The sequence below is a fragment of the Ursus arctos genome, unplaced genomic scaffold (genome assembly GCF_023065955.2).
Source record: "Ursus arctos isolate Adak ecotype North America unplaced genomic scaffold, UrsArc2.0 scaffold_14, whole genome shotgun sequence".
Taxonomy (NCBI): Eukaryota; Metazoa; Chordata; class Mammalia; order Carnivora; family Ursidae; genus Ursus; species Ursus arctos.
Genome location: NW_026622808.1, coordinates 20,544,904 through 20,561,051, shown reverse-complemented (window position 1 = coordinate 20,561,051; position 16,148 = coordinate 20,544,904). Strand labels below are relative to the sequence as shown.

Sequence of the window (16,148 nt, the reverse complement as noted above, 5' to 3'; positions counted from 1 at the left end):
GGGGCCCCAGTAGGGGGAAAGCTCCCCAGTGCAACCCTGGCTTCCCATTGGCTACGGATCGCCGCAGTGCCCGCCACCCGCCTCCCCCTCCCCGGCTGGCGCAGCCACATCGGTAGTGGTGGCAAACGCAGCTCCGAGTTCTGGGCACAGCTGCGCCTCACAGAGGCCTGCCAGCCCCACCAGAAGCCAGACACCCCAGCTCCATGCCCCCGACCCCTCCCCACCTGCCCGCCCGGCCAGCCAGGCAGCACGGTCACCCTGGCTGCTGCCCCCCTCAGGCTGCCAGGCCCCATCTACCCAGCCCCCTCACCCATCAGGCCTGTGCCCCCTTGGCCAAGCCCACTTGGGGGGCCCAGGCCCCTACGCACGGCCACTCCCGCTCTCAGAGGGGCTCCTCAGGAGGGGGGAGGCAGCGAGGGGGGGCAGGGAAGGGGGGAGCTAGCCCTTCTTTTAGTGAACGCGCCCAGAGCTGGAGCCAAAAATCGAGGAGGAGAGATATTCAGACGGAGCCAAGACGCGTTTGGCAGGAGGAGAGAGAGAGGGAGAGAGGGAGCGGGAGGAGGGGAGGAGAGAGGGAGGAAAGAGAGAGAGAGAGAGAGAAAGAAGGGGGGGCCCTCGGTTTCCAAATCTGAGCTCTCAGAGCCTCAGAGGGACAGCGGGTGGCATGGGAGGTGTGGGACCCAGGGCAGGCTTGACTGTGGGGGCAGCGGGGGCGGAGGGCTCAGGCCCGCAGAGACAGCCGGACACCCCAGCTGGCCAGGCCAGGACGGACATAGGCAGAAGCCAAGATCAATGCGCACCCGGCAGACAGAGGGAGGCCTGTGGGCGGCCCAAACACACACCCGCACCTTGCCACACAACGGGCTTCTGTCCATGCCGGGCCAGGGGCACGGGCGGGGCCCACAGCACGGCCACCACGGCTGCCCGACCTCATGGGAAGCCATGGAGAGGCCGGCCTGCTCCCAGCCGCTAACCTGGCCACCATAGCGGGCATTTCACATGCTGCCAAAAAGCCAAAGGGGGCCAAGGAGAGGGGCCCTTGGGTGAGATGCACATTGGCGGTCACAGGGACAAGCCCAGCATGCAAAATGCGATGGGGGAGGTGATACCTAGAGACACAGACATTGACACATTTGCTGACATAGGTCGACATGCGTGGGAAGTCACACTGATACAACCTTTGCCGCGACAGTCAGACATCCAGAGAATACATTTAGTTGCACACTGACATGCCAGGGGGGCACCACGACACAAAGACGACATCAGGCACCCAGTAAACGCAGCGACACACACCCCAAACCCCACTGTTCCCGGATACACAGAGATGGAGCTTGGGATGACCCTTGGAGACACAGGCAGGCAGCATCCAATGACGGACACTTGGGAGACACAGGGACACTTGCAGAGGGACCCATGTGGACGTTTGCGGCCACATGGCCATCTGCAGCAAAATGGTGGCTCTAAAGCCCAACACACCAGCGAACGCACGCGGATCAGCGAGAACCCAGTTAGCCATTCACAGCCACCCTCCTGGCTCCTTTGCCTCCACATCTGGGGCTTTGGGGACAGGAAAATGAATATACACCCTTCTTTCCCCTACCCCAGCTGGGGGGGGCAGACAGAAGCCCCATCCTCAGCACTTCATTGGAGGAAAACACAAGTGTCTGTGCATCCTCTGCCTCTCTTGGTCCAGCTGGAGGGAAGCGAGAGACCCCAAATTTGCGTTTCAAGAGCAGGAGAACAAGGATCAAGCGACAAAAAAGGCCAGGCTCCCAGCAGGTTGAACATGGAAGTCAGCGATCAGAAACTCACTACCAGGGGAGTTTCACTGGCAGCCACAGCCGTGTGCCCACCCCTTGCACACACGCACAGAGACTGCCTGACCCTGCCAGGTGCCCACATAGGATCCCCCATACGCATCCTAGCCCCATGGTGGACCTGGGTGACACCGACTCGTGCACAAATGCAGAAACAGCTCTGGAGCCAGCCAGACGTCCCTGAAGCCATCATCAGGACCCACCCCCAACTCCAGGCTCTTCGCCCCTCTCACATGTGGACAATCGTGTGCACATACACTCCTGTACGCTCCAGATCAAGGCCTCAGAGCCCAGCCCCAAAGTGAGCCTGGTTGAGGTCAGGGTCTAGACCAGGAAAACGGTCAGGGCAGCCAGTGGCCCCCCAAAAAGGTATCTGTTCCCCACGGGGCAGTGTAGGGCTTGTCTCTCCCCTCCTGCCCCCTGCCCTCCCCCTCCATCATCTCTCCCTGCCTTGAACCCCTGCTGCCCTCTGCCTGGCTGATAGGACTCCACTCAAGGGAAAGGAGCTGGGCCGTGAGCTGGCTTCCTTACTCCCAAACGCTTTTCTTGCTCCCTCCTCCAGGCAGTCTACTCGGACTTCTATGGCTGGGAGGTGCTCCACCCTGCCTTCCACCCCCCCCCCAAGAACTCTTCCCTCAGTTGGGAAGGCCTAGGGGTGACCTAATGATGATAACCAAAATGACAACAAGTCGTTCCATTTCCTGAACACATGCTCCAGGCCAGGCACTGCGCTAAGCCCAATCACAGCCTGAAAGATAAGTGCTATTATTGCCCATTTTACGGACCAGGAAAATCTGCGGCTCAAGTCACAGGATTAGAAGCTGCAGAGCTAGAGTTCAAACCCTGTGCTGTCTAATGACAAAGCCCAATTCTTGCCCTCTGCACCCACAGCCTCCATTTGGGACCCCTGAGGCCACACAAGTCATTCCTGGCTCAGCAAGACCCCCTGACTCCAGCACCCAGCAAGAAGGGAGAATCCTGCCCCCCAAATTAACCCAGCAGAGCCCTTGGCTCTAAGCGTGGCCTGGTCCAGACTCAAAACATCTATCTACGGTGTCCAACGTAGCCCCAAACACGGCCTGCCCCATCCCAGCTCACGCCTGCACACACTTCCATCCCAGACAGGGCCAGAGCCAGAGAGAAAATGCACCATTAAAAGGGGGTCAGCGAGAACTGCACCAGGACGGGGAGCAACAGCATCAGGGGGACAGAAGGGTGGCCACAGTGACCCAAGGCAATAGCTGAGGCGGGGGCATCAGGGAGGCCCCAGCCCATAGCCCCTTCCCTGGAAGGATTGTGTGTGCGGCTGCACAGAGACAAGGGTGCGTGAACATTCTGCCGCTCATGCGGCTGTGTGGCAGGAAATGTCGGCAAGCGCGCATGTCTACGTACACACCCAGGTGAGCCAACAGCATTATGTCTTATAAAAGCGTGTGTCTGTCCATCCATCTGTCCTTGAGCCTGTGTGAGCTAGCACAGGGGTGAACATACACTTGAGTCAGCCCGTATCGGAGTGTATCTGGGAGGCATCGCTGTGTCTTCGTGAGCCCACGTCGATATACAGGTCCCATCTCAAGGGGGGGTGCGCGTGTGTGTGTGTGTGTGTCGTGGGTGGGAGCGAACACAGGGCCACCATTTCCTGTGTCTGTAGGTTCCTCCATGGCCATGTGTCTGTATGATCATCACGAGCAGGTCATTTATGTCCCCATTTTGGGGGCGGCGGAGATGTATATGTATGTCCTCATTCTGGTGTGTGTCTGTTTGTTGGGGAAGGGGTCCCCTCCATCCAGCCCCTGCTGTCTGCCAAGGACTCAGGCCTCGGGCTGTGGTGGGCTCAAGCAGCTCCAGCAAGCGCCCCGCCCAGCCGCCCTGGATTTCGATGCTTTTTCCAGAAGGAGATTTCCCCCCCACCCCCCGCCCTTCCCCCTCGCCCACAGTGCCTTTCCCCGCCAGGGCCCCGCTGCTCCAAGCTCGTTCCTGCTCAATCATTTATTGACTTTAAAATCGAAGCCAATTCTGGTTTGAAAAAAAGAAAAGAGGGAGAGAGAGAGAGAAAGGCCAGAGAGACAGAAAGAGTCCGAGACTCGTGGGGAGGGGGGAAGCAGAGATGGGGCCAGAATCAAAGTCAGAGACAGAGACAGGGAGAGATAGGGACAGTCAAAGATACAGAAGGACAGAGGCTGACAGAGAGAGAGACAGAGACAGAAAAGGGGCAGAGCAACCAGATATAGAGACAGAGACAGAGAAAAAGCCAGAGACTGGCAGGGCAAATTATGGAAGCAGAAAGATTTGTAAAAACAGAGACTCTGAATCCAAGAGATGTGACTGTTGGGAGGGGCAGACCAGACCCTGCTGACCAGCTGACAGCAGCCGCCTGCACAGAGCTGAGGGGTGCAGCCCAGAGAGACCATGCCCACTCTCCTCCCCGTCCACCCTGGCACACTCAGGCCTGTGACACAGAGCTGAGCCCTTGCTCCCTTCTGGGGTGTCACAGCGTCAAGCCTTGGCTGTGGCCCTGAGTCTGGATGCTACCCCAGCCCCTTCCCAGTCTTACCACCAGTGGACTGGCTGGCATTTTCTTCCCCAGGAACCCAAGTCTTACCCAGGCCTCGGGGGCAGGCCAGGCTGCCGGGCGGGTAGCTGGTGGGCAAGGGGCTACTCAAGCATGGGGTCTGGATCCCACCAGGCCCCCCAAACACCAGCACATAGTCCAGCCAAGCATACTCCAAAGGCAGCCACAGCTCAGACACCGCTAGGTGGGCAGGGTTGTCACGAGGCCCAAGGTAGAGTGACTGGTCAGTCAGAGGCACAGATGGGGGGGGGTCCCCCATGCTGCCACAGTGGCCAGAGTGCCTGCTTACACCTACATGCACACTGTGATACATACGTGTGCCTGTGTACCCTCACCAACACTCACACCCGGTTTTGTACAGGAAAACCTGCTCCCTGGGCCACACAGACGTCCATACCATGCAGGCCTGCCCCCCGCCAACCCACAGAAGCCACATGCAGACCCCAAGATTGACACATACATACGCACTCCCATCTGTGTATATAGGAGTGTGATGCGGCCACAGCTGACACACAACCCCGACAACCTCTCTTGCCCCTCGCCACACACCGCCACCTGGTAGCAGCCATATTCACTTGGACTCCCACCCCCATCTGTGGGCACACTTGGCAGAAGGCTGGCAGGGCTCAGGCTGAGCAGAGGAGACAATTAGGACCCCAGGCCTGGCCTAAAGCCTCTCCTTACACAGGCAGGCCCTGCTGGCGGGCAGGGCTAGGCAGCCCCCGTGTCCCCTCTTTGGAGTCCGTGTTGCCAGCAGTAGCCTGGCCCCGCAGGCAGCGCTGCCAGGGCCACTGTGAGACTCTGGACAGTTCTTGTGCCCTCTCGGAGCCTGGGGCCACAGCCCAGGGAAGGTGGAGTGGCAGGGCAGGCATCCCCCGCGCTTTTGCCGCCGCCGAGCGCGGCGCAGGGAAGTTCGCTGGAGGCGGGACGCGCTCTGCTCTCGCAGCGCGCCAAGGTCGGCTCTGTGGTGCCCGCGGCTGACCCGACGGCGTGGCCGCAGCACTGTCGGCGGCATCCACGGCTGCCTCCCGCCCCTCCCGCCTCCGGACTGCAGGATGGGATTCCCCCGGCCCGCCTGGTCCACCGCGCCGCAGCCGCAGCCGGGGTAGCTGGGGCCGGAAAGTTTGCGCCGAGGAAAGTTTGGGGCGGTGGGGGGGCCGCGGCTGCGACGTCCAGGGTCGGCCGAGAGGCGCGGCCCCGGCTGGCAGCGCGCCCGTCCCTCCCTCCCCTCCCCTAACCCTCCGAAATTTGGGAGCCCCGCCATTTTCTTAGCCCCGCTCCCATGTGAGGCCTGAACAAAGACTTTGGGGCGACGCCCGGGCCGCTCGGCCGGCCCCGGGCACCCCCGCTGCACGCAGGGGCCGCCGCCACGCATACCGGCCGCTGCCACCCTCGGGAAAAGCTGCGCCCGCCCCAGAGAGCGCCGCGGGACCCAGTCCTCGCTCTGCGCCCTCGGGACCACCCCCTGCCACTCTGTCACCCCCGCAACCACTGCCAGCGGCCACGCTGCCCGGCTGCACGCCACAGTCGCCCACCGGTCGGCGGGAGTCCACCGCACCCCAGTCGAGCGCGCGCACACACGCACACACACATACACACACGCACTCCCGCTCCTCGCTCCAGGGGCAGCGCCACGCACGCAGCCGGCCACCCCCAGAGCCCCCACCAGGAGTCCGCCCGGTGGCCAGGGTCGCACGCGCACCGTGACGCCCGCATACGTGCGGGGACTGCCCACAGCACGGCTTGCACCCCTCGGCCGCCCACAGCCTCACTCCCCCCGGGGCCGCCGCGCGCCCCCTCCGGCCGCCCGCCCGCCCGCCGGCCTCCTGCGCCCGCTCCCCTCCCCGGTCGCCCAGGGGCGGCGGCCGGTACCTGGGTGAGGCAGTACGGGGAGTACATAGCTGGGCGCCCGGGCGGGAGCGCGGCGGCCGGCCGCGGCGAGGGGAGGCCCGGCAGGCGGCGGCCGCGCTCGGGCTCCGGCTCCGGCTCGGCTCCTCCGGCCTCCGCCGCGCTGCGCCCGCCCGGCCCGCGGCCCCGCGCTCGCCGCTCGCAGGCTCGGCCCCGCCGGCTCCGGGGCCGCCGCAGCCGCCGCCGCGCTCGCCGCTGCCTCTCGCGTCCGCTGCTGCCGCCGCCGCTGCGCGTCTACTCCATGCCGCCGCCGCTCGGCCGGTCACCCTCGCCCGCCGCCGCCGCCAACGCCGCCGCCGCCGCCGCGCTGTGAAAGTGAAAGTTTAGACAAAGTTTGGAAGCGGCGCACTCCGGGGAGAGGGAGCGGGCGGGCGGCGCGGGCGGGAGGAGGGGCGCGGGGAGGGGCGGGCAGGGCGGGGGAGCGGCGGCCGGCGCGCACACACACACACACACACACACACACACACATGCACACACACACACACACACAGGCACACATGCACACACACGCGCGCGCGGGGGCGCACACCGACACAGCCACCCCGACACGTGCTGGCCCGCGTTCCATTGCAGACACACGCTGACACACAGCAGGGTTCGGACCCCGCCACACATGTCACGTACAAAACGCACTGCCACACGTTCCACGTTCCAACAACGAAGCACACACGGACACCTACACACACACAGCATAGACACACACCCTGGCGCACCAGCCCACGACCCACACGCTGACAGGCATAGAGGCCCACCATCACATGAAGATAACCTGGACACACGCATTCCAACAACGAACCATGTTTAGACATACCAACGTGGGCCTCACATGGACGCACACTGATACACACCAAGACACACACACACCAGGGCATGCTGACACGTACATATTCACGCTGACACACTGACAGGCATGATCACACAACCACACTGTGACGCACTCCAGACATACAACTCCTATATATAGACACCCGAAGGCACACACAAAGCCACACTAAAACATCTTGGCAGTAGCGGCAGTACAGAGGACACAGCCGGGCACACAGAATGACACTAATAAAAAGGAGATGCGTTAACACACTGTCAAACAAACATATACCATCAGATACCTGCGTGCACATGCCCAATGACACAGGAAAGGAACACACTGACCCTGATACAAAGAGATACAAAGTGTCATTGCTACAAAGTGACACTGGCAGTCACAGCAACACAGGGACATACATAGGACACACCTGGTGCCCAGATGTACCCCTGGGCCTTGGGTACACTGACCAACAGTCCGGGGGATCACCCAGCCGTGCACACTGGTATGACACACATACACCCAGGCCCCTCCCACGCTGCAGCCTTACAGCACTCATGCAAATACACACACACACAAACACACTTGCATTTGGCTCTGATCGTGGACATACACAGATCTAGCAGGCGCCACAGAGCCCAACCCGCAGGGACAGAAATGGGCATGGAGGCCTCAGGTACTCTCGCCGCCTCCCCTTCCGTGAGACTCCAGTCTCTCATGCAGGCCCCTGAGCCTTCCTTTCCAGAGCAGAATGGAATGGGGGCAGAAGTTGGTACTGAGGACCCTGGTGTGGGGGCAGGGGGAGCCCTTAGGTGACCCCCGAGGTGGGCGGGGAGGCGGTGCCTGCAGCCCCTGGGCAGCTCCTGCCGAGACAAAGCTCTCTCCTGCTGCCAGGTACAGCCAACACCTTTTCGCCCTCCCGGGCCAAGAAGCTGTGGCAATTCTAAGCCGTGCATTGTCTGTTGTAGGGGTGTTGGTGCCCAGGTGTGTGTGTGTGTGTGTGTGTGTGTGTGTGTGTGTGTGCGCTCGCAGGCACGCGCGCGCAGGGCTGGCTGTGCAGGGCTGCCATGGCTGTGCCCATTGGGTCCCTGCAAGCAGACACAAGGGGGTGAGTGTGTGTGTGTGTGTGTGTGTGTGTGTGTGTGAGAGAGAGAGAGAGAAAGAGAGAGAGAGAGAACACACCCGCCTGAGGGGGTGTGCTCCTGGTCACATTACATCATTGAGGCAGGATGACTGGAGTTGTGTCCTCAGGTGTCTGTGTGGGTCTGGGTGTTCTCTGGGGGAAAAGAGACACAGGTCAGTGTACATCCAGCAGTCTCTTTGTGTGGACCAGTGTTGTGTAGTGGTGGGTCTCTCTGTGGGCTTGGGGGTGTCTGTGAGTCAGGGATGGTAAGCATCTGCCAGGCCCCGTGTCAAGCGTTGGGCACACAGTATCTTACTGTGTGGACAAAAGCCCTGCCCTCCGAGGGCTGACATTCTAGTGGGGGTCACGTGTAGATGGGGTCTGGGTTTGACAGGAAGTACTGGTGAGGTGATGCACGGGGGAACGAACATGTGTGTTTCAAGCTGACCACGGTGTGTACAACAGCTCTGAGGGTCTTTTTGTCCGAAAGTGTCGGTGTGTGTGACGAACTTGGGTATGTGTGGCAGGGATATGAGTCTGTATGTCCCAGAGGGCTAGTGACCAAGGGGGCAAGTGGGCAAGGGTCCCAGTGGGTCTGTCAGTCATCGGGGTCTGTGCGGCAGAAAGTGTTAATGGGTGTTAGGAGGAGTGTGTTCCTGTGGGGTGGTCTTGTGGGTCTGGGGCTGTGATGAGGATATGTGTGTGTGTGCATGTGTCAGGGAGGGGTCTCTGCGTGCCTGAGTGTGTGTCTGGGTACATGTGTCATCATTCAGTGCTACAGGGGCTCTGTTCCTAGGACCCTGCGGGTCCCACATGGCCTCCCCCACTATGCCACAGCCACTGCCCATGCAAGGCCATGGCGGAGGGAATCGATACGTCCTTAAAAATTCAAGGGCTTCTCGTAAACAGAAACTTTTAACACCGTTTAAAGTTTCAGGGCACCGGGCCCGCTGCAAGAGGAAGGTGGGGGGCGGGGGTTGTGAGCAATGGTTTGGAGAGAAGAGGGCAGGGGCCAGGCTGCATGCTGCATGGGGGACGGGGCGGGGGGGGGGGACGGAGGGGTAGTGCTGTGAGGAGCTGAAAGAAGGACAGGAAAGGGATTTAGAGATCAAGGGGGACTGGGGCCTGGATGGCTCAAGAAAGAAATGGAGAGGGTTGGGTGTCTGGCACCTTTAATATAGATCTTGAGAGCCAGGCAGACCCCTCCCTTGCCCCTCTAGAAATGGGCATGAAGGGCCATGCCCCTCAGAAGCCCCCTCCCCCAACTTGCGTCTGGGCGTTCCCCCACCCAACGGCCTGTCCTCCCAGCACCATCCACCAGTCATGCCAGACCCTGGGGCTGGGGTCTGCCCCCTCCCCTATCAACCTCCTGGCCCTGCATCTGGCCCCAAACCTAGGCTCTGCTTGAACCAGCTTCCCATACACACCTACGCCCACACTCACACCACAATTCCATTTGCACATGCATGCACACCATCCATCCTTCATTCACATACACACTCATACCACAACATTCATCCCTCTGCTCATACCCATGCACACACACACACACACACACCCCCACACAAGCAACACCCAACCTTCCATTGAGACACACACACACACACACACAGAGGACACCCGTCCTTTCATTCAGACAGACAGGCACACACACACACACAGGCAACACCCATTCTTCCATTCAGACACACACACAGAAATGGGACACCCATCCTTCCACGCAGACACATTCACACAAAAAAGACACGCATCGTTCCGTTTACACAGACACACAGACACGACATCCATACGCACACACACAGGACACCATCCTGCCATTTACACACACACACACACAGAGACATACACATACAACATCCAGATACACACACAACACCCCTCCTTCCATTCAGAGCCACACAATACCCATTCTTCCATTTACACACACTCATACCACTGTGTGCCTATACACACACTCGCTTCCTTATATAGTCACAAACCAAATCCATTCATGTTCACACAAACAAAACATTTGACTCCATGTTCATGCACATATCTGCACTCAGAATTTTCCACATGCTGAGACCACCTCCCCCTACCCACAGCACCCCCACCCTGTGTCCACACACATCCACTCTGCTCCCCTCTCCACAGCTGCCAACAGGGAGGATTTTTATGAGGCAAAGGGGCTGCTCTAAGAAAAAGGGGGGCTGCCCTAGAGGACATCCGTGCCCCCCCGCCCCCTCCCCCACAGTACCCAGGTCTTAGGGCACACCTGGCCTTCGAGAAATCGCGGGGGAGGAGGGCGCTGCCAGGAGGCTGGGCACAGCTGGGATGCCACAGCTGGAATCCCCCACATTCCTCCCTGCCGGGACTGCCCACCTGGCTGCAGCTGGCAGCAGGTGTGTTCTTACAATGCAGGTGTGGGGGGGGGTGAGGAGGAGGGAGGATCGGGAACCAGGCCCATGGCATTACCCGGCCAGGATGCTGGGGGTTGGTAGAGGGGAGGGCACTGAAACATCTGGGCTCTGGCAGCCATGTCCTGGGCCACTGAAGGCGGGGCCAGGCATTGCTGGGCTCTGGGGCAGCCAGGCAGGCCGCTCGGGGGATGTGGGTAAACATCTGGCATACAGGATAAGTCAAGAGCCAGCCTGTGGATCCTGCCAGGATCGGGGAGCGGGGTGCTCTAGGCCTTCCTGACAGGCCTAGGGATCCTCATTCTTCAGGAAGTCTTGATGCCTCCCCTGCCTGGCCTGGCAGGCATGGTCCGTGCCCCAAGCCTGGGGTCCTAGCTTTGTGCTTGCTGCCCTCACCCCAAGCTGGGAGCTCCTAAGGGGGTCTGAGCCTGAGGTGTTACAGGCCCTGCTCCCAAGGCACACCTGGCCAGGCACCTGGGACCACATCTCACACACAAGAGAATCACAAAGACACACAGGCATACTCAGACACACAAAGACACACAAAGATACCTCCCTGCCTATGGGGGAGGTCATCTAAAGTGCCATAATCACACACTGTCACAGGATCACCCAGAGATACTGTTGCACACTCTTCCAGAATAGCACACAGACACACACACACACACACACACAGAGCCACACAGAGAATCCCACGCAGACTTCCCCAGATCCATCCGCAGAGTAACACCAATAACACCCCAGTGACCCACAAAGACCCTCACCAAAACATCGACCCCCAGAGAGACTCAATATACACCAACTTAGAAAGACACACTCAGACTCACAGAGACATGGTTATGCAGACCCCTAGAATCACCCTGAGCCTAGTTATACGGATACACACAAGGCCGCCCAAATTCACATAGGTACGCAAAACCTCATACGGGACAAATCCATTTGGTCACACACAGATGCTCTCAAAATCATCCATAGATGTGCCACGCACAGAGTCACACAAAAATATACAGACCACACACACACACACACACACACACAGATACACAAGATCACTTATGATCACAAATGGTCATACACATAGATACTTGGTCACACAACACCCAAAGACACACACACACATCCCCAAATCACAAATGGGACTGTGTAGGCCAGACCGCAGCTACACACAAGGCCCACAGGCACACCTTCACATGTGCCACTGGTGGCACAGCCTGGCCAGAGCTGAGGATGGGCAGGCAGCAAGGCCTCCTGTGGCCAGCACTCATCTGGAGGCAAAGGGAAGGAATTGGGGAAATGTTTCATTTGCAGCCGGAGGAGACCCACCCCACCCGCCCTGGAAACCTAGCCCCAGCTCCTGAATGGGGCCTCTGTATGCTACCACCGCCCAGCTGACCCAGGGAGTAGGTATCAGGGGGGTGAGGCTGGCTGTGCCATGTCCCTAGCCAAGCCTCAGGGGCCACCCAGCCACACACCAGGGCCCAGGCTGGAGTCCCCCAGACCGCAGAAGCCCTCCCCACACCCATCCCCCCTGCATCTGGAGGCCACTCCCCAAACCCAGCCTGCATGCAGAAGACAGATCAGCTAGTGGTTGGATCTCCAGGTGTCCCTGCCTCAGGCCCACATGTGTCCCCAGGCTGGGCAGCTGCCAGTCTCATGCCATGAGGCCCTTTGCTCCAGCATGAAGGTATGACAGCAAGGCTGTATGTGACAGCATGGCTGAGGATGTGACAGTGTAGTTGTGTGTGACAGTGTAGCTGGGCTCCCCGTGCAGCCTGGGAATGGGGGTAGGGCAGTCATAGCCCCTTGGCTCATGTCATCACACACACTGTCACACACATAGTGTCACTGTCACACCTTCGATCACACAGCCACGCACATAGCCACACTATCTCATCCTCAGTCACACTGTCACACACAACCACACTGTCACACATGCTGTCACACATAGTTATGCTGTCACACCTTCAACCACACACAGAGCCACACTGTCACACCTTCAACCAGCGACACTGTCTGTCACACCCTCAGCCACGCTGTTACACACAGAAATACCATCACACCCTCAACAATTCTGGTCACACACGCCTTCAGCCACATGGTCTCATGTGTCCTCACAGTTAGCCTGACATGCTGACCCTCGCACTGCCTCAGCGTCACACTGACCTGCAGAGGCACACTGACACACTCAGTCCGGGTGCCCCTGCAGCTGTGGTCGCCACGTGGCCACACGAAGTCACTGCCCCCCTCGGTCACAAGGAGGGGAAGCAGATCTGATCACTTCATCCCCAGGCTGTGGCACACAGCTGTCCCTCAGTCAATGTTTGAACCAAACCAGTCGCTCCAACAACACAACGACATACCCTCACTGTCACGGTGTCACAGAGCAGGCAGCCAGCAGGTATGGGCCACTGCAGAACTGCTCAAAGACACTCTGAAGACATACACTCACGGCCACGCTATTGCAGGTGACAGGCACACATCTCACACTGCCACACAACACCCAGTCTCTGGACAGAGCTACAAAGAAACAGTGGATGACAGCCGCCACCACTGTTACAAGAACATCCTGTCACACAACAGTCGCTCTCCCCAGTGCCTGTCACAACATTGAGACAGCCCCTTAGCTGTCCCAACAAGCAGCCAAGCATTCTGACATGGCCCCTACAATAGTCACTAGGATACCCCCCAGCCTCCCAAGTCGTGGAGACAGGGACAAGCTCAATCTGACAACCCCCCCCCCCGCAGTCAGTGTGTGGAGAGCCAGGGGGCTAATGGACTCGCAGATGTAGGCAGTGGGTGCCAGTCCCCCCAACTCATGAATATTCATCAGCTGGGGCGCTCTTGAACCTGTGGGGAGTCAGAGGTCCCAGGCAGCTGGGCACCCCCTTCTGTGCCAGGAGGCCCTCAGGTGAGGGGGGGCTCAGCTAAGGCCCAGCAGTCCTCAGGGCCCACCCCCAGTTCTGCACATAAACACACACAAATCTGTGAACATGAACCCCCAGACACACAAACAACAGTCCTATTAAGTCAAAACCACACCCAACAACACAGCCAACCACCAAGCACTCACATACCCCCAACGTGCAAATACAGACACACACACGATCACTCACAACCACAAACACATAATCACACCCAAACCACAGACACAAAACACACACAAAACACACACACACACACACACACACACGACATGCAGAGGTACACAAACACTCACTCACACGACCACAAACACACAGATACACCATCACACCCAAACTACATAGACACTATCACACACAGGCATGAAAACACACACACATACACAGGAGCATACAATCACCTCCAAACTACAAGCTACTTCTCATGAAACACCCTCCTAAGTGTGTAAACATGGACCCACACATCAATACATATAGTTCCAAGGACTCAAAGGCAAACTCACAGACACCCACAACCACCCCCAAAGAGGGACTTCATGGACCATCTCTGTGTCTCTCTCACTTCCTCTTGCTCTCCTCTCTCTCTCACACACACAGACACACACACGCACGCACGCACGCACCCACCACAGTCTCACTCTGCCCACTCCTGCCGGTTTACAGAACGGAAAACTGAGGCACTGAGTCCCTGAAGGCCCGGTGAAGGACGGTCCCTCTTGACTCCAGTCTGAGGCTGTGGCCGGGCGCCCCCTGCTGGCCCGGCCCCTTCAAGAGCGCGCGGGGCGGCGGCGCGCGGGGCGGGCACGCGCCTGACGTAACCATGGCATCCTCTTGGCACGCGCGGCCCGCGGGCGGGGAGGGCGGGGCGGGCGCGTTGCCATGGCGCCGACGGGCCGCGTGAATGGGGCATTGTTAGTCGCGGCGCCCGGGCCAGGCTGTCCAGGACCCACCCGGACCCACCCGGGCCGGCAGAGACAGGGAGACAGGGCGGAGAAGACAGAGATGGGGAGAGATGGAAAGACAGGGAGAGACAAGAGATAGGGAGAGACAGACAGAGCCGTAGATGGGAAAAGAAAGACACTTAGAAGACAAGGGGTAGAGACAGCTGCGGAGAGACAGAGAGATGGGAGAGACCTAGGAGATGGAGAGAAGTGCACAAACGAGGAAAGATGGACAGTGGAGGAGGGCCAAGAAGAGGCAGAGCAGAGATCGAGATGGAAGACGAAGGCTGGGTGGGAAACAGAGGCCCACTGTGCCCGGCGCTGCGCCTGGCAACGGGAGGAGGCAGAGAACCAGGACCCCAGACAAAGTCGGAGATGCTGAGAGGTGGGAGGAGACCCAGGAAGGAAATGAAGGGAATGCTCCAAGGGTCTCTGGTCCCACCCACCTCAGTCCCTTCTCCACTCCCCTTTACTTTTCTTTCCACTCCCCTTTCCACGACTGGACTCCCCCTGCTTGACACTCTCAGAAGGCAAACCTCTGTTCTACACATCTCCACACACCCTCCACAAGACACATCAACACGGAGATCCAGTCCTTGGGGACACTGCCCAGACGCTCCGAGACAACTTCACGGACACAGTGACACCTGTGGATCCATCCACAGACACCCAGAGACACTCACAGTCATGGTTACAGTCAGGCACACCCACGACAGGGACTCCTACCCCACACCAGAGCCGCATAGATGCACCATCACACAAGGACCCTGCCAGACATGTGGTCCTGGTCACACACAGCCACACATCACCACACAAGCTCACTCTCCAGGGAACACTGTCATACGTACCCACCCCAGACACAGAGTGCTCTCTCTCATCTGCACACGTCTCCCTACATTCAGTGACACCTTCTCGGGCATACATGTGCCTGCCCCCTTGTCTGACCCACTGACTGGCTTCCTGTCCCCTGGTCCACATTGGGGGGGGTCTGTGGGGCTGCAGGGTCCAGTCCTCCGTGTTTCATATACAGACATCTGTTCTTGATGGAAATTGGGAAGGGAAGGAAGTGAAGCCCCACCTCACTCTGCCTCAAAGAGCTGGGTCAAGCCAGGCCAGGGTGTTCCCTTAACTTCTAGCTGTCTGGGTCAATTTGGCCCAAACCTGGACCAAGGGTGTCCCCTGGTGGCCATGTTTGGTCCCTGCACCCATCACGTGGGGAGATGGTGGGCCGCCCAACGGCCCAGCCTGAATAGAAGGGCAGAGAGGACAAGCCCAGGCTTAACACAGAGCCTGGAGATGGAAAGCCAGGGTCCAGAAGCAGAACGCAGACCCAGAATTCAGAGTTTGACACCCAGATCCCAGAATTCAGAATCAGAGCTCAGAATCCGGAATCCGAATCTAGATTCCCAGATACCAAGATCTAGAATCTAGATCCCAGAACTCAGGTCCCAGAATTTAAAATCCAGGTCCAAATGCCCAGGATCTAGAAACCAAACATCTACATTCGATCTCCCAAATCTAAAACCAAGGACCTAGAATCCAGATCAAAGAACCCAGAGCCCAAAACCCTCTCAGAGCCAGGCCCCTACGTTCCCCAAGCCTCCCACATTAGACCCTGGGCAGCAGGGTCCTAGCCACTGCCCCTGTGTGTTTACACATACACACTTC

General features: G+C 59.2%; 1 protein-coding gene across 2 annotated transcripts in view; it reads right to left on the bottom strand.

Annotated features, from left to right (window-relative positions):
• The window catches only part of NFIX (nuclear factor I X), a 96,104-nt gene extending 89,720 nt beyond the window's left edge, over positions 1-6,384 (bottom strand). For both annotated transcript variants that reach the window (XM_026488128.4, XM_048227189.2), the window contains exon 1: positions 6,262-6,384. In XM_026488128.4, the coding sequence (XP_026343913.1) occupies positions 6,262-6,288 (27 nt within the window). In that variant the 5' untranslated portion in view covers positions 6,289-6,384. The remainder of the gene's footprint in view (positions 1-6,261) is intronic.
• Positions 6,385-16,148: the final 9,764 nt, after the last annotated feature.